The sequence below is a fragment of the Pinus tabuliformis genome, chromosome 7 (genome assembly GCF_031772625.1).
Source record: "Pinus tabuliformis cultivar Carrire ecotype Pingquan chromosome 7, CPIR1, whole genome shotgun sequence".
NCBI classification, from domain to species: domain Eukaryota; kingdom Viridiplantae; phylum Streptophyta; class Pinopsida; order Pinales; family Pinaceae; genus Pinus; species Pinus tabuliformis.
This window is the reverse complement of record NC_142293.1, coordinates 85,021,522-85,040,965: the sequence shown is the minus strand read 5'-3', so window position 1 is coordinate 85,040,965 and position 19,444 is coordinate 85,021,522. Positions and strand designations below refer to the sequence as shown.

The following is a 19,444-nucleotide window of genomic DNA, read 5'->3' as shown; positions in this document are numbered from 1 at the left end:
TTATGTTTTAGATATTATTTAAATTTTAGAGTTTAGTTTTAGATTTTTTTTTTCTTTTTTAGGATTTTTATAATATAAAAAATGAGAAATAAAAAAGTTTTTTGTTAGATTTTTTTTTTATTTTAATTTAATTTTTTGTTTAGTTTAGTTTTAAAAATTTTCCTTAGTTTAGTTTTTTTTTAGTTTTAAATCATTTCAAAAAAATAATAAAAAATAAATAAATAAATAAAAAAAATTTCGAAAATTTTTTGCGGAAAATTTTCTTTGTCAGATCCAGTTATTTTTCAGGAAATATCATGTTATGCTGAGATCTAAATTTTCAAGTCGAGATGCGAAATTGATATCTGGTTAATGGTTTATGATTCGTGGTGGTTTAAAGCATCCATTTCTTGAAAATTCTCAATTGTTGGATATCGTTTTGGTCATTCTAAGAGCATTGTAATTTAGCTGATGATAGATGATTGCTGTTCATGGTCCATATTTTTATATCATTTAACAAGTAATCGTTTTAACCACAATCTCTTAAGGCACTGGTCTGCTAAATTAATCAAATCCATCGAGTGCTTTTTTGTATCGTATCTCGTGTCTCCCAACCAACTGGTCGACAGTTGGTCTCATCATCTCACAGGGACTACCCCCCTTAGCCGCGGGAGACAGGCTTAAACGGAGGGACCGGGGATCAGAGTGACAGCCCCCGGTCTGAGCGTTGTCGTGCCAATCTGCGCGACAACATTTTTTGGCGCCGTTGCCGGGGATACTTTTTCTCGGTGTTTTCAAACGACTTTTCATTCATCTTCTCATCTTTCTCATCTCTCATTTGAGCTGGCAGATTCGACCTTTAAGGTTATCATTTGGATCTTTTATTGCCTTATTTTTCGCCATATCATCAGCATATCTTCGGTGTGTTTCTTGTTTGGGTGGCGACTCCATTTTCTTATTTTTTCCCAGACAAGAAGCCTCCCGCATATCTGTTTGTTGATTACTGCTTGGATCTTAGAATCAGTTTTATTGTTCAAGTGGCGACTCCACTTCTTTCATCTTTTGATTTTCTTGAGCAAAGAGCTAGTTCTATCATCCATCTGATCCCTTATCGTTCATCATGGATTATTCATTTAAACCATGTCGTTTTACTCACCGTCTCCATGATCTTCCGGAGGAGGCCATTCCTGAATTACCTATTTTTTCAGATGGTGATCCAATCGCTGCTAAAAGGCATCTAGACTTGTTTATTCGCATCATGATCATATATTGCAGACCCCCTCAGTTTAGTCATGGTGATATCAAAATGCGTCTATTTGTCCTTTCTTTAAAAGATGATGCTTTGAATTGGTTTAACAATTTTCCTAAGGATTCTTTTACTTCTTTAAATGACATTGTAAATGCTTTTGAAGATAGATATGGTTATCCAAACAGCTTGCCTTCTGCCTCTAAAATTGTGCGACAGAATAAAAATAGTTCAATAAGAGGTCCAACGGATGGTGAAAGACCCCAAGACGACTCTTCATGTCAGAATGTGTCATCCACCGGAAATATTGCAGATCAAGTTCATAACAATGAAAAGGAGGAGCAAAAGCAAATAATACAAGATTTAATGATGCTGGTGAAAAATATGGAAAGCAATCAAACTAATTACGTCAATGATGTCAAAACTTTATGCACCCATCTGGAAAAACGTAATAGGGAGATTGAGGTCACGCAAAATCAGCATGCTAAGGAAATTGAGGCCATAAAAACTAAATGTGAAATAGAAATTAGAAGCATACAAAGCAAGATGTCAGTCTTAGAGGAAAATATGGTGACCATGAAAACTAATCATGATAGGGAAATTGACTCTATGCAAAATAAGTTATTCACTATGGATGAGGAAATGACTATCATGACATTCAATCATAATAATCAGTTGGCTGACATGCAAGCGAATCACAGAGAAGAAATAAATTCCATACAGCATTGCTTGATGAACATAAAGGAAGGAAATGTTAAAGTAATAAAAGATATGCAAGAACACCATGCCAGACAGATTAGTGCTATAAAGGTTGAACACTCTAGTCAGATAGATGCATATAAAATACAAGTTCAAAGGTTTCAGCAATTGGAAAATGAGAGAAACCAGGTGACATCAATAGATCAGGAGCCTTCTCATTTGTTGCAACAAGCTCCATCTTATTATGAGGAGGTCATTGGTTCAATTGAAAGATGGTTGATTGAAGGTGATCCAGATAAGCTTAAAAACGATAAAAATCAGATGCAAGACACAAAAAGACTTAGCATGCATATCTTACACACTTCATCTGATAGTTTTGAAACAGAAAGTACCAGATCATCAGTAATTCAACCCGCCAGAAAGAAAAAGCATAAGAGAAAGAAGATGAGACGAAGATTTGATACATCAGACGGCCGTGAGCAACTTGATTTTCGGATAGAAAAAAGTCCTACCATATGCAAAATTGGACATGGCACATCCGACAAGCAGCCCACAGATTTGCCTGAAAGCAAGCAAATGCTCAGTATGCACTACATTGAACACATCTGATGCCGTAGGGCATCCTTTTGTATCGTATTTCTAACCCTACTCCTTGTTTTTTCTGCATTTTCATTTCTGTTTTAGATAGTTAATAAATGAAGAGCTTTTTCTTTTCTGGTGCTTAATGTATATGTTGATTTTTGGATGGACGCTACTTATTTTTTGTGTTGTATGGATGCAGATTCTGGATTCTCACATTCCTGCAAGCAGCAACGTGTCCCCAAGTAGAGCCAGATGTTGACCTCTACTGGTCAACTACCCATGCAGTGCACCCCGTTTTTCTTGACAGAAAGAAGCAGCACCTGATCAGCATGTCCGTGCCATCCTGCCATCATCAGCAGTTTGATCATTTCAGTTGTAAACCCAGTCTGCATGTATGAATTGTAAATAATCTAAGCAGATCATGAGTCATGTATGTAATTGGCCTAGGTGGACCTAACTTTCTGATGATAATCTACGTCCCGGAAGGTTTTTCGTCTCACCGATCCACGGATCGGCAGAGTTTTCCTTCAAACCTGACCCCAAAGCCGGGATGGATTTTGTCATTAGAACTTTAGGAGAATCCTAGTGTGTTAATCTGCTAGATTATCATTGTGTCGCAGAGCTGGGTGTTTTGTGAGGGTCTGTATTAAAGGGGTTTTTCTCCCTTAAGATGTAAATTGTAAAAGTCATGATGTAATGGTCCTGAGGGTCGAAAAATGTTTTAAATCCCCTCATGAGTCCTAAGTCCTAGGTCCTAGGTGATGTTTCTGAAGGCTTAGTTCGATGATCCATTTTAAAATAAATTAAAAAATTAAAAAATGAATAAAAATAATAAAATAATAAAAAGTAATAAAAAATTAAAAAAGTAAAGCAAAAAAAAAACCTAACTAATAAAATAATAATATTTTAAGTGAATAAATCGACGGATGAGATCAAGAGATGTCTTGATTCTCATCAACGGTCGAGATCATTTCTGCATGGATCACTCGAACTAGCCGTTGGAGACATTTCCTTTGAGTAGAGTGCTAGGGCTCTTTTAGAGATCATCTGATCTGTGACTCTGTACTGAAAAAGCTCTCTTGTAATCTGATTTTCTGGTTAATAAAGAAGACTTTGGGGTCCAAATCGTGCTGGTGTTACTCTCTGGGATTGCTGTGAGATCTTTAATTTTCTGCATATTTCAGTTTTCAGCCATTAGTCATAGCTTGTTTTTAGAGTATTGTGAGCACAGGTATCTTGTTCACTTGCTAGGGTTTGAGTGTTGCTAGGGTTTCTGAAATAATGGCAGGTATCTCCATTATTTCCTGAGATCTAGCAGCATTCTCTCTCTCTTTGCTGATGGTTGCTTGAGATGTGCAGGAAAACCTTTTAGTAGAGAATATTGGTGGGCGTTTGGGGAAGTTCTAGGCTGAACCAGCCGACTCCCACAGGCTTTTCTTTGCAGAGCCCAGCTGATTTTGGCCCTGGGTTAATCATTTAAAATTTATTTCCTGTTTTGCATGAGAGATTTTCTTTCTGTTCACAGCAGAATTTAAGTTTTCTGATATTTCGAAAATATTACTGCTGTTATTGCTAAATCTGGCATTTCAGGGGCCACAATTTGTACATTAATCAGCTGTCTAGGGTTTTATTTTTAATTTTTGATTTTTACAGTTTTCATTAGGGTTTTGTATTTTTGTGTTTTCAGATACAGGGTTTTCATCAAGAGCAATTTTTGAGTCAGCTGTAGAAGAGCATTCCTGGAACCAGATCGTCAACATTACTTGCATTACATGAGATCAAAAACAGTGGAAAGCCCTCAGCTATCGAAGCCGTAGCATGCATCATTCTGAAACCGAAAGCATACGCTGTGGTTTTCCTGGGCAAATCGCTTCATCAGCTGAGGTTTATCGTTCCAATTACAAACACGCAGAGGATAAAGTCTCTAAAACAATACGCGTGAGGTATCCACACTGCGTGAACAGATCCTTTGAAAACGACGGTCCAAAAAAAAAAAAAAGCGTCGATGTATTTGGCATGAAACAGTATTGAAAGATCCAGTTGTGAATTTGGAGGCATCGGTTCAATTAGAAACACGTGTTGGGGTTTTCTGAGCCACCATCAAAAGGTCCGCGTGATTAAGCAATATCAGCCAGGCACGGGGTCTCATTCTCATCGGGTTGATTTCCTTTTTTAAACGGGTTCCATTCACCGCCGCTACAGCATTACCATCGACTAAGACATTCGCTGGTTCGATTTCTGAGCACTGTTGACAAAGCATCGGACCAGAGTTGAGTTTCAGTTGCATCGACATTTCATCTGCAGAAAAAGCCAGAAATTTTTTACACGCGTACCAGGTAATGTATGGACGAGAATCATATAGTGGTATCGCTTTTTACGGCTCATTTGCTCAGCACAATAGCAGCTAGCGTGTAGTTACGTCGGGTTTGTTTGAGCGCAGGGGTTTTGTTTCATTTCACGCTGTAGATTAGGGTTCGATTTTATATTCATTTAGATTTTTTTTTTTTAGGTGGAGCGTAGGTTCAGCACTTTAAAATTTACGTAGTTTATGTTTAATATTTTGTTCTAGATTCGTTCTTGCATTAGATTTTAATTAGCTTAGATTTTTTTTATTAGATTCTTATCATATGAAAATAAAAAATGCCGTTTTCATTTTCAGCGTAGTTTAATTTTTTTTTGGTAATTTTATTTTTTGTCTAGCTTTTATTTAGATTTAACTTTTATATTTTAGTTAGATTTAAATGTTATGTTAGAATTTATGTTTTAGATATTAGTTAGATTTTAGAGTTTAGTTTTAGATTTTTTTTTCTTTTTTAGGATTTTTATAATATAAAAAATGAGAAATAAAAAAGTTTTTTGTTAGATTTTTTTTTATTTTAATTTAATTTTTTGTTTAGTTTAGTTTTAAAAATTTTCCTTAGTTTAGTTTTTTTTTAGTTTTAAATCATTTCAAAAAAAAATAAAAATAAAAAATAAAAAATAAAAAAAATTTCAAAAAAAATTTGCGGAAAATTTTCTTTGTCAGATCCAATTATTTTTCGGGAAATATCATGTTATGCTGAGATCTAAACTTTCAAGTCGAGATGCGAAATTGATATCTGGTTAATTGTTTATGATTTGTGGTGGTTTAAAGCATAGTTTTAAAAACCGCTCAGAAAAACCGGTAACCGGTCAAACCGGCTGGTTAGCTAGCTGGCCGGTCCAAACCGGCCTAAAAACCCGGTCAGACCCTTCATTTGCCCGATTTTTGGCCCTAACCGGTGAAAACCGGCCGGTTTAGGACAGAACCGGCCGGTTTGTAACAAACCGGCCGGTTTAGGACAGAACCGGCCGGTTTGTAACAAACCGGCCGGTTTTGTCCTAAACCGGCCGGTTTTAGGCACAACCACCATAAAGTTAAAAAAACATGTTTTTCACTGTGTTTGAGGGGTTTTGGGGGGGGACTAAGGGTGTTTCAACCCTAACAATGTTGGCAATTAATGGTAATGTTAAATTCTTAAAGTAAAAGGATGAAAATGAAATCCTTTTACTTAAATTTTTAACATTACCATGAAATGACTCAGGATGTTTGAGAGTGGTTTCGACCTCATTGGATTTCATATGGAGAAACTAGAATTTTAGATTTCACTCAAAATTCAGCAAACTTAATGGTTTTCAGGATTTCATGGTTTGGGGGTAAACAATAAATGCAATTAGAGCTCCAAATGATGAGAAAAACTCCTGATCTAGATCCCATTGTGTTGGATGATATTGATCCAACATCAGAATGGGTGGAGGAGACTGAAGAACCTGTGTTTGAGGCTGATTTTGATATCGACATGGCTTTGGCGGGGGATGAAGCAAATTATGTGGTGGCATCAGAACCAGGATCAATAGCGGCATCAAGGAAAGGCAAAGAACCAATGGAAGGCACTAGTCATGCAGGTCGACAAACTCGTGCTTCCATTAGGTCCACTTCTATTGTCATTGGTGGCATTGATACTGAGGTTGCAGATCAGGCTGAGGCATCCTCAGACTCTGAACCAGATGATGTCTATGTAGCTCCTGGTGATGATCTTGTGTCTAGTAGTGGTAATGAACTTGATGATTGATCATGTGTATACTGTAGACTTGTAGTAGGCCAATGGCCTCATAGCTTGCAGCATTGTTTTTGGACTTTATAGGCCATTTAGAGCCTCATTTCTTATGTATTTTGCTATTTTGTTGATGATATGTATTGCACTCGATGCCATTTTGATGTATTCACCTTTACATGGTATATAAATGAGCAAACTTTGCATATTTTGTCTCTATTGGCTTGGAATCATGATTTTACATCTTAAAAATAGTTTTGTTTCATTAAAAATTAATTATTTAATGTATTTTTTTAAAACCGGTTCGTTTAGACCAAACCAGTCCCGGTTAGACCGGTTCCGGTCGGTAAACCGGTTCATTAGGTGGACCGGTCCGGTCACCGGTTCCGGTTTTAAAAACATTGGTTTAAAGCATCCATTTCTTGAAAATTCTCAATTGTTGGATAACGTTTTGGTCATTCTAAGAGCATTGTAATTTAGCTGATGATAGATGATTGCTGTTCATGGTCCATATTTTTATATCATTTAACAAGTAATCGTTTTAACCACAATCTCTTAAGGCACTGGTCTGCTAAATTAATCAAATCCATCGAGTGCTTTTTTGTATCGTATCTCGTGTCTCCCAACCAACTGGTCGACAGTTGGTCTCATCATCTCACAGGGACTACCCCCCTTAGCCGCGGGAGACAGGGTTAAACGGAGGGACCGGGGATCAGAGTGACAGCCCCCGGTCTGAGCGTTGTCGTGCCAATCTGCGCGACAACACCTCTCATTGAGAGGTGTAGGATTGATTTAAAGATCACCCAATTCTGACATGTATTCATGGAGATATGAATTATTTGTGTTATGGACAATTCATCAAGGTCAGCGAGCAACCAAATTACCCCCACTTGTCCTCCACGTTTTAGTATAAATAGAAGAGGTTTGGAATTCAATTGAGACACACACTCACACCTCTTGTGATCTCTTCCTCTCCACTTGTTTGGGTTTTAGTGAAAGGAAGAGTCCCTAAGAGAACATGCTGCCCTAAGAGGAGATGCCCTAGCTCCTTACCGTTGTCCTAATGAAGCTCTAACGTTGCCCTAATGAAGAATCCTCTATGCTGCCCTAACAATAATAAAGAAACCTCCAAATGCATGAAGAAATTTCAACCCGCACTCTGGTTATCAGTTTTCTTTATCACTCCATGCATTTAGTTTTAATTTTTAAATCCAAGTATGATAAAAATTCTAAAATCTGGAAATGACAATATTTTCTGAAAACACAAATTTAGAGATTTCACAACAGCTGAAATTGCAGAAATAAAACACAGCAAAATTATGACAGCCACACATAGAAAATAACACAGTGATTTTTGGTCAATGTGACCCTGGGAAAACCCCCTACAACTCTTGGGGAAAACCAATTTGAGAATTTTTCTTTATTTCTGAAAATGCTTTTATAGAAAAACTAAAATACACAGTAAAAATTCCATCAACCACAAATTACAACTTATCTCGATTTCCGTGCTTGAACTCCGCCTCGAAAATCGTGCCAATCAACAACTAGCCAAAATAGAAAATTTTCCAGCAATAAAACAACATTACATGTTGTACAACCTGCCTCAAAAATCGTGCCTGGAACCTGCTGTATGGACTGTACGAACCGTACGGATTTCAGCAATATGATTGCCTCGAAAATCGTGCCCAAAACTTGCCTCGAAATTCATTCCCTTGCTTTTGTCCCTCTTCCTCAATTTCTTTGTCTTTCTCCTGCTGTGTGATTTTGCCTTGGGATGCATGACAATAAATGTTGCTACCCAGATTTGCTGAAATGTCTTCTTGCTGCTCTCCTTCACTTCCTCACTGCTAAGAAATTATCTCCTTGCTCTCTCTTCTCTTTCTCTCAAATGCTCATGAAAGAATCAATTGATCTTTTTTCTTCTCTTCTCCTTTTACTCTCTAAATGACCTTTTGGGTTACCCTAAGATCTAATCGCTGAGATTCATTTAGATCTAGGGATGAGAATAAATGTGCATTTAATTATCACTTTCTATTTTTTAACTCACCCACTTAGCGTTTTATTTCCATAGTCACTTTTCATAATAGAGGGCCAAAGGGCTGACGCAGGGCATCCCAGGGCTGACGCAAACCCATCTGGGGTGATGCAGAGCCAGCGTGAGGTAGAGAGAGGCTGACGCAGTTCACAGAGAGGCAGTTGCTGGAGTCTAGAAGGCTACAGAAATAATGCAGAGTGGAGCTTGTGAGGTACTGTACTCAAAACAGTACCTGACAGAGCAGGGCCAAAGGAGTTATTACAAAGGGTTTCTAGCCGAGGAACCTGGATCAGCAGTGCAGTTGCACAAGACGACCAGAGTAGGGGGCATCTTGGCAAGTGGCAGAAGAATTTCCAGGAGGGAAATCAGGACTCAGAGGGAGTCCAGAAGAGAACTTCTAGACAGGAAGTAGAGACTCAAAGGAGTCAAACAGAGAACTTCCAAGAGGGAAGTAGAGGAGCGTCATGGCACTTCACGGGGTAAGAGACCAGGATAGACTGGACAGAGCATCGAACTTCGCAGTCTGGAAGGCCAAAATCTTATCAATGCTTGATAGGAATCATGTCAAGAACTTCTCCTTGAAGGTTATAGCTATCCTAGTTGACCCCAACAATAACGACAAGTACGAAGAGGTGATGGCGAGGGCCAAGTGCATTATCCTTGACGGGGTCAAGGATCATGTGGTACCACATATAGCTGAGAAGGAAACGGCAGTTGAGATGTGAGAGGCTCTCAAGAACCTATAGCAACATACCTCTGTGCAGACAAGAATGTTGCTCGAGAACCAGATGAGGTCATATCAGATGAAGAAGGGTCAATCGATTGACACCTTCCTCAGAGGATTGAATGAGATCTAAGACTAGTTGACTGCTATATGAGCGACACCAGATCAGGAGCTTATGGTGAGGACAACCCTGAATGTTGTCTCAGAAGATTGGGAAGTGTTTGTCCAGAGTATCCTGGGCAGAGGGACTCTCCTACCTTGGGACAAGATATGAGCAGCTCTTTGCCAGGAAGAGATCAGACGGCAGTCGAAAACAGGTAGCAGCAGCAAAGGGATCAAAATTCAGCAAGAGGAGGAGGATGTGACCCTAGCATTTGAGGGAAAGCAGGAGAAGCGGAAGAAGAAAGATCTCTCCAAGATCAAGTGCTTCCACTGTGGGGAGATGTGTCATTATGCGACCCAGTGCCCAAGGAAGAAGAGTAAGGGAGAGTCTTCCGAGACTAAGGCACGCCAACATGGGCAGAGAAGGAAGTTTTGACAGATGATGACTGTGCCATGAGTGCACACGCACCATTTGACCGAAAGTGGGGAGACATCGAGCTGTAGTCAGGCGGACTACAGGCGATGAGGGGCAAGATCCTTGAGGTACTCAGCCTCTTGGATTAGACCTTGCTACGGGAGCCCCGACGAGGAGTAGCAGGACTGGCTCAATCGAGTAGAGACGAATGCGGATGGAGCAGTAGAGAGAGCTACAATGCAGGAGTCCCGAGACAGTGTGAGGCTAGCAGGCTGCAACATGCGAGAGGCACGGGAGTGTTGCACCAGTGCAGGGTGGCACAGAGAAGTGTGCAACAGTGCAAAATGCATGGAGTTGTTGCAGCAGCGTAGAGGTCAGAGAGGGAGCACTTGTCAGTGACAGAGGGAGCTTCAACATTAGGAGTGTTTCTAACCTGACAGAGATGTCAGAGTTGGGAGATCAATTACTTACTTCTCAGTCACTGGGTTGCAGTGCAACAGTTAGCAGTGGTAGTGCTACGAGCAACACGATGCAGCATGATGAGAGGGGTTGTAGTGCGGATGCAGTGTTGGGAGAAGGGACCAGCAGCAGCACAGATGCAAAGGGAGCTATCGTACAAATGCAGCAGTGGCAGTGGCAGAACCATGGGCAGCAGTACAGGATGCAGCAGTGCAGAGGATGTTGGGGAGGAAGGCCTAGCATCAACATAGGGACCGATGCCGGATGATCAGAGTAATACTCAGTGAGGAGTATTGCTAGAGCAAAGTCCTCGCTAAGAGGGAGTGTTGATTTGGGGTATCATCGGATCTGCTCTAGCCACGAAATTTGGTGGAGAGGTTGGGCATATGAGATCTCCAATACCCAAAAAGGGTTTGGGCAGATTCTAAACAGATCAGGAGATATTAAAATAATTAATATTTTTAATGAAGTCCCTAAGTCTAAACTTAGGGAAAATAAAATATTGATGTGTATTAATATGAATCTGTGTCAAAATGGTCCAAAAGACATGGATCAAGCTAGATCGAATCTTAACCATTGATTAGGGACTTAATCTTGGCCGTTGAGATGTCAACAGGAAAAGTGGAGGCTTGAGGGTCACTTGGAGAATACACCAGATGATCAGTCATTCTATTCTTTAGAGGGGGGTTTGCTAAGAGAGATAGAATCAGTGATCGGGAGAGCAGCTGAGGGGCATTGAATACAGAGAAACAGAGAAGGCATAGATTGTGTTGGGAGAGCAGCGCAACAGCCAAGGAGGGTGATGCAGAGCCAGCAAGGGCTCACGCAGGGCCACGCAAAGGCAGCCAAGTGTTGCGTAGAGCACCACAGGGCCAGCACAGCTGACGCAGAGGCTCCCAGAGCTGACGCAGGGCCTCCTAGGGCTGACATAGACCAAGAAAGGCTGATGCAGGGCCAACGTGAGACAGAGAGGTGCTGACACAATCCAGATTGGGCAAACGCTGGGGTTGCAGCGCAGTTTTGTGCTAAGGAACTGTCGGAAGGGTTTTTTGGGGTTTCAACCAAGAGATTTCTCTCAAACTGTGAGGTATAGCTGCTAAGGAAATTCTCTGTTGGGTAGGCCAATTTCGGCACCTAGATTATACTCTGATATTGCTTAATAAGAAAACCCTCAGATAGCTGCACCGGTTTTCCCGCATTGGGTTTTTTTGGGGACATTAGTCCAAAAACAATGGTGTCATGTGGTGTGTTTGTTCTTGTTTCTTTGAGTTGTTGATCTGTAATATGTTGAGCATGCACTGGTGTTCATTTTCAATATTTACTTTGTAAATAACTTGTTAAAGAAAAATAACAAGTAGGTAGGAATAAATCAGGAAAAGTTCATGAAGGGTTTCTAAACTAAGTAAATTTAGAAACTTCAACACCAGAGGTTGCGCAGTGCCTCAGAGGGTTCACGCAGAGGGTCATGGGGTTGACGCAGGTCAACAGGACGCTGACGCAGAGGCCAGAAGGGCTAGCCCTGAGCTTCAGTGGTGTTGGAGAGGGTTTTGTGGGACAGGTTTTCTGAATACCTGTTTCCGGATATAGAGGTATTGCTGCCATGTATTTTTCTCTGTCAGGTGCGCCGGTTAGGCGGCACCTAATTGTACTTAGATAGACTACATAATACTATAACCCTCTGAATAGCTGCACTGGTTTTCCCGCATTGGGTTTTCCGGGAACATTGGTCCAAAAATAACAGTGTCACTTGTGTGCTTGTTTTCCTTTTGTTGATGATCTGTAGATGTTGTGACTGTGTTGTGTTTATTTTAGTGTTTAATGTATTAAATAACTTGTTATATTTTAAACAAGTAGAAGAAATAAACTAGCAGAATACATATTAATTTTCTAACGGATAGACTTAGAAAATTCAACATGGTATTAGAGCGTGGTTGCAGATCACAGGAAAACTGAAGGCATCGGCCGAGCAGAGCATTTGCAGTAGATTCAGTTGTCCCGAGTGACAAAGCTGATCCTTGCAGAAGATGGCAGAGGAAGGAGTGATGCAGAGGGACTACGTCATCAGTCTGGGCCAGAGAGAGGCCAACGCAGAGGCTGAGAGAGGCAGAATCAGGCTCACGCAGAGCCACGCAGAGGCCAGGAGGGCTGACGCAGTTGGCTGAGGGAGTTGATTTGCGGTGTCGGGATTGCGCAGAGCCAAGTGGCTCAATCCTTCAGTTGCTGGGGCATAGGAGGTTGTGGGTAGTTTGCGGAGCGAAGCTGGTGGGGTACTGTGGTCAGAACAGTACCTAACAAGGCAAGACCAAGGTAGAGGGAGTTGCTGCCGAGGCGGATTTCTAGCCAAGGAATCTGGATCAGTGTTGCAGTTGCATAGACGATCAAAGATGGGCACCTTGACGTTTGCAGATGGATTTCCAGGAGGGAAATCGGGACTCAAAGGGAGTCCAGAAGAGAACTTCCAGACGGGAAGTAGAGAGACTCAGCAGGAATAGAACCGAGGACTTCCAAGAGGCAAGTAGAGAGACTCGGAGGAGTCGTCAAAGAAAAGCAGTGAGATGGTCGTGTATGGGCTGAGAGATCAGAACAGGCTGGACGGAGTGTCCAACTTTGTGGTCTGGGAGGCCAGGATCTTGTCCATTCTAGACAGACATCGCGTCAAGGGCTTCGCCCTAAAAACGATGGCTATCCCAGTTGACTCGATAGCAATTGAGAACGATGGTTATCCCAGTTGACCCGGTAGCAAATGATTGGTATGAGGAGGCAATGGCTAAGGCAAAGTGCATCATCTTTGATGGGGTCAAGGATCATGTGGTACCACATATTGCCGAGAAGGAAACGGCAAAGGGACACTTTGAAGACATTGTACCAGCATTACTTCCGTGCAGAGGAAGATGCTCCTGGAGAATCAGCTAAGGGCACACCAGATGCAGAAGGGACAGCAGATAAATGTCTTCCTCAGTCGGTTGAAGGAGATCCATGACCATCTAACTTCCATAGGGGCCACGTCGGATGAGGAATTGATGGTGAGCACTGCACTTAACGCAATCTCCGAGGATTGGGAGGTATTTGTCCAGAGCATATTGTGCAAGATGAGTCTTCCGGATTGGGAAGAACTGTGGGTGGCTCTTCGTCAAGAAGAGATCAGATGGCTGACCAAGGCAGGGAGTAGCGGAAAAGGGGTCAGGATCAAGAAGGAGGAAGAAAAGGATGCGGCTCTAGCATCTGCGGGAAAGCAGGAGAAGAGGAAGAAGAAGGACCTCTCCAAGGTCAAGTGCTTCCATTGTGGAGAACTGGGTCATTTTGTGAACCAGTGTCCGAGGAAGAAGAGTAAGAGAGAGGCTTCTGACTCGAAGGCAGTGCCAGGGAAGGTGGAGAAAGAAGTCGAGGAGGATGACAATTGTGCCATGAGTGCTCATGTACCCCTAGAGAAGAGGTGGGGAGACATTGAGTTGTAGTCAAGAGGACTACAGGAGATGAGGGGCAGGATCCTTGAGGCACCCAAACTCTTGGATTATACCTGGCTACGGGAGCCCCGAAGTGAGAGTAGAAGGATGGCAGATATCGGTAGAGACGGATGCGGATGAAGCGGCAGAGAGTGCTACAGTGCAGGAGTCCCCGGGCAGCGCGAGGCTAGCAAGCTACAACAGTGCAAGAGGCACGGGAGTGTTGCACCAATGCAGGATGGCACAGAGAGGTGTGCAACAGTGCGAGATGCAGGGAGTTGTTGCAACAACGCCGAGGTCAGTAGAGGGAGCACTTGTTAGCGGCAGAGGGAACTTCAGCATTGAGAGTGTTTCTAGCCTGATAGGGATGTCAGAAGTTGGGTGGATCAATTACTTACTTCTCAGTAACTGAGTTGCAGTGCAGTAGCAATGTGTAGTAGCACGATGCAGCATGATGAGAGGGGATGCAGTGCTAGGAGGATGGACCAGCAGCCGCACAGATGCAGAGGGAGCTATCATACGTATGCAGCAGTATCAGTGGCAAGGCCATGGGCAACAGTACCGGATGCAGCAGTGCAGACGATGTTGAGCGGGGAGGCCTAGCATTAGCACAAGTACTGATGCCGGATAATCAGGGTGATGCTCAATGTGGAGTATTACTAGAGCACAGTCCTCGCTAAGAGGGAGTGTTGATTTGGGGTAGCATCTGATGTGCTCTAGCCATGAAAATTGGTGGAGAGGCTAAAGCAAATGAGATCTCCAAGACCCAGAAATGGTTTGGACAGATTGTTCCTAAGTCTAAACTTAAGAAAAATAAAATATTAATGGGTATTAATATAAAACTGGGTTAGAAGGTTCCAAAAGTCATGGATCAAGCCAAATCTAATCTTAGCCGTCGATTAGAGATTTAATCTTGGTCGTTGATGGACCAACGAGAAAAGTATAAGAAGAGGCTTGAGGGTCAGTTGGAGAACACACCAAAGTGATCAGTGATTCATTTTGCTAGAGCGGGGTTGCTAAGAAAAGTTGAATCAGTGATCAACAACGAGGGGCAGTGAGTACGAGGCAGAGAGGCAAGGACAATACTGGGAGACCAGCATAGAAGTAGAGAGATTGAGAGCAGCAGTTAGTCTAGGGTATGCAAAGCCAAGAGAGACTGCATCATCCACGCAGAGGGCTGAGGGAGTGACACAGAGGCTGCGGAGTGCCTCAAAGCGCTGATGCAGAGGGTCCTGGGGCTGATGTAAGTCAGCGGAGGCTGACACAGAGGCCAAATGGGTCAGCGCTGAACTTCAGTTGTGCCGGAGAGGGTTTCGTGGGACAAGTTTTCTAAATATCTATTTCCAGATATAGAGGTATTGTTGTTGTGTATTTTTCTCTGTCGGGTGAGCCAGTTAGGCACCCAGTTGTACTTAGATAGACTACATAATAATATAACCCTCTGAATAGCTACACCGGTTTTCCCGCATTGGGTTTTTTTGGGGACATTGGTCCAAAAATAATGGTGTCACTTATGTGCTTGTTTTCCTTCAGTTGATGATCTGTAGATGTTGTGACTGTATTGTGTTTATTTCAGTATTTAATGTATTAAATAACTTGTTAGATTTTAAACAAGTAGAAGAAATAAACCAGCAGAATATAGATTAATTTTCTAACGGATAGACTTAGAAAATTCAACAAAGAGATGATATAATGATACCCATCAAGGTACATTTCTCTTCAATGTAATAATTTTCCCTCGATATTGGATTTCTTCCTATATCCTTTATGTGCTTCCTCTCAAGTTCACTTGCACAAATACTTGCATAGGACTCAGAAGTTCTTCATACTCTTTCGCAGTAACCTCAACATAAATCACTGAAAAATTGACATATTAAGGACATATTGAGAAGAAGTCATCGCTGTGAGGGAAATATAAATAGGAGCAGTAAAGTCCCAAGGGTTAGCTCAATCAGTTGAACCATCCGCCCAAGGCATGTTGCCAAAGAAGAGGCCATAAGTCATAGGTTTAAATCCAGTTGAGTCACTCGAGTTTACCAGCCATTACTGTCGTTGGTGGTTAAATCGCCTTAAATTCATATATTCAGAAGAAGAGGGCAGAATGCTGCAAAATTTTCCTTGGAAAAAAGAAAAAGGAAGGAGCAGTAAATTTTTCAAGGGAAGTTTTTAGAAGCCTGTGCAGTCTTTCATTGTTCAACAATTTCCTTTAATTTTTCCATGATCATGCACAACATGGTCAAAATCGAGGATCTGGATAACAATGACAAGATCCAATTAACACCACACAAATCACTCACAAGATGACATCATCAACATGTGCATTTTATAATTTCAAATGAGAAAACGGAAAATCCGAAGTCAAACATGCTAAGAGGAGAATTATGTCAAATGACTTGAAAGCTACTTCCGTGCTAAAAAGAATGGGCTAAACTCATAAAAAAGAACAATATATCCGAGGTACTGATTAAAACAAAATATTGTATGTTATAGCTTGACAGTGTTCCAGTGATTAATATGCTGTATTACGATATTATCCTTTTTATCTTGCAAGTACTAGAAATCAATGTAATCTTTACCAATTCTCCACGATAAGCATGCCCAGATGTGTGCAAATTATCTCCCCTTCCCATCATTATTGTAGAACCAATCCCCGCTATTCGATTCATCATCCTCATCACACGAATGTCATTTCCAGGTATCACCTGTGCAATCAATGAAAATAAAATTACAGTAATTGTGAGCACACAAGATCTTAATAGCATAGAAGAAAAAGCCAGCAGCACAATGATCTCATTCACAGAAACAGATATAAATCAACAGAACCAGAATGTACAAGTATGGGATTTGCATCCCCAATGAGCCTCCAAGGAGACTGAGGAGTTCATTCTCGAGCATTAACTATGCTCTTTCTTGTCTTTGACAGTCCCTTTAAAATCATCAATGGTGACTCTTTATAACCTGTGAAGCTAGTTACTGTTTTCTCTTTAAAAAAAAATGCTCCCTTTGACCATTAGATTAAGCAAATTATGTACATACAGATCATTTTATACAGAAAATTAGCAGGCCACAAAAGCATCTACCACTAACTAATAGCCTATGGAACCTAGTCACCTAGTAAACTTAATAACAAGACTACAAATATATAAAAAAGAATCAAGTCTCGGATCAGCTGACCCCCACAGTATGTCATAAACATCACATAACTTGAGCAACATCAAGAATCATGCCCATATTTGGTGGTGAATCATCCTTGTCCAATAACAAGTTCTGGATCAATGACGAATGGGCTCCCACCCATCATTTCTCTGCTCAGGCTAGGAAGCTATTCAGCCTCTGAGATGGCTAGTAAGTTACAGGAAATTGTCACTTTTGGGATGAAGATAGTTAATAGGTAAAACATCTCACCTGCATAAGCTAAGATTATATTATTTTATTGATAATTTTCCAATCATGAATTGCAATGACCAGACCTATGAATGATATAATTTATAAGATTACACGGAACTTAGTTTTTTCATCATGCAATCATGGTAAGCCGCTTGAAGTCTTCTCTTATCTTTTTGACGAGTTTATGTCTCAGTGATTGAATCATGGACCCAATGAAAATCAAAAAGAGATTTACTAGAAAAATAAGTTCACCTTTAATAGGACCTTTGTTAGCCCAAGTTGGTCACTTTCATCTTGCAGTAATTTCATCAGTGTTGCGAAAATCACAATAAAATCGTGATTTTTTCGTGGAGGTGATTAAATCGGTGATTTTTTCACTTTGAAAAAATTGCGATCCAATGCAAAAAAATCGTGGGACTGGCAGAGAGTGACTTTTTAAACACTTTTTTATTTTTATTTTTGTGATTCATTTTGCAAATAGAGGGCAAGCCTGAGAGCTAAGGAGTAGGAGAACTTATCAACAAGGACCAGAGAGGAGAAAAGTGAAGGAATTTAGCATCCCAAGCAAAAAAAATTCGATTTTGGACCAAGTTTCTTCAGCAGGGCGTGGTTTTCAGGTATGGGCATTAAACTTGGACCTATTTCTTTTGTTTTTTCCTTATTTTTCCTTGGGTTTCAATCACCCATACATTTTCCATGATTTTTGCTTGGATTTGAGTGTGCTTTTTTTGTCATTTTTGTTGCATTTAGTGGAGAGGATTTTTTTGGTCAAAAATTCAAAATCTTGATTGTTAGTTTTATTTGTTTAAATTATGCTTATGCTTTAGTTTTTTTCCATGATTTTTGTTTGGGTTTGAATGTGTTTTTTTTGCCATTACTGTTGCATTGAGCTGAGGGTTTTTTTTGTCAAAATTTCAAAATCGTGTATGTTAAATTTTAATTTCATTTGTTTAACTTGAAATTCTTCTTGTGCCCTAGGTTCAATCTTCAATCTTACATTAAAACTCAAGAGTTCAACAAAGTTACAAACATGCCAAGAAAATTGGACCCTACGTAGAAATTTGGTGAACCTGATGGAGGTTTTGACAAATCAAATTTGACTTGCAAGTTATGTGGGCAATGTTACCACTCAAACTAGCAGGGGTCCTAGGAGGGGATCCTAAAAGGAAACTACTAGGTCAAGGGCAACAATGAAGTGATAGCCCACTGTCACCTCAACCAAGGCTTCCTGCTCTTTACGGACTTTCACCGATGGGAGGAGACCCGGTATAAAGAGGAATCACTAGATGAATATGTTAATAAGAGTATGAGAAGTGATTCCCAAGGCCTATTCACAAGAGACACTCAATTGTATGGATTTCTTGCTTAGGAAGCAAGGTGATAGGCTCTCCAGGAAGGGCTAGAAGGATCATTAAGGCTAGGCTTTGGGAATGTATCTTGAAAAGATGATTCCCAAGCCTAGAAACCCTTATGGAGACTTGGTCTTTGTGTGATCTTTGTGGAATTGGAGTTATAAAGTTGCAGGACCACACGGGACCAAGTGGACCCAAAATTAAGTCAAGGAAATGGAATTGATCATTCAAGGAGGGGCTTGACCTAATTATGGAAGAGAAGAGAATCAAATGGACAGATCTTCTTAGAATAGAATGGAATGATCCCAATGAGGTCACTAGCCAAGGGAAACCTAGGGCAAGAGACGATCCTTGGGCTAGGGCTTGTAATATCTAGAGATCACACCATCGGAATTTCGTCAAATTTGGAGAGCCTATAGAGAAAACCCTAGCACAATAGAGGACAAGAGATCAAAGTCTTTTGATGGTTAAAACGTGAGATGATTGATGCCCTAGGTGACCTATGGAGGCTAGAGATAGAAAGAGAATGAGAGGTGAGAGAAATAAGCTTTGAAAGTGACCAACTATGGAGGATTAGTGCCTTGTCCTTTGGGAGAGATAGAGTCAAGGAGATTTTAATGTTTGGAAACAATTCACCCTTTCAAGGAGACCTTCAAGTAACTTCACATGGCATTAGGGCATGAGAGAAGCTACTTCAAAGACTTTATACTTCGATTTGTAATAATTGATGACTTATTGAGATGTAATTAGCACAAATTATCTCTAGGAACATTGACCCATTCATACATGGCGCATGACATGATGCAACGCTATAAAAGATCAAAATTTCCACCAATTCATACAAGAAACCAGTAAATTTCAAACTTGTATAGTGAAAATCCCAACAACATTCATGTGACAAAGTAAATAACAAGAATAAGCATGAAAAAAGCACTTACATGTACAAAA

The 19,444-nt window shown here is 40.8% G+C and overlaps 1 protein-coding gene across 1 annotated transcript in view; it reads right to left on the bottom strand.

Annotated features, from left to right (window-relative positions):
• The window catches only part of LOC149245375 (ribonuclease J-like), a 140,980-nt gene that overhangs the window by 105,454 nt on the left and 16,082 nt on the right, over positions 1-19,444 (bottom strand). Inside the window, exon 2 of the mRNA XM_089438048.1 lies at positions 16,334-16,459. Within this exon, the coding sequence (XP_089294174.1) occupies positions 16,334-16,459 (126 nt within the window). The remainder of the gene's footprint in view (positions 1-16,333; positions 16,460-19,444) is intronic.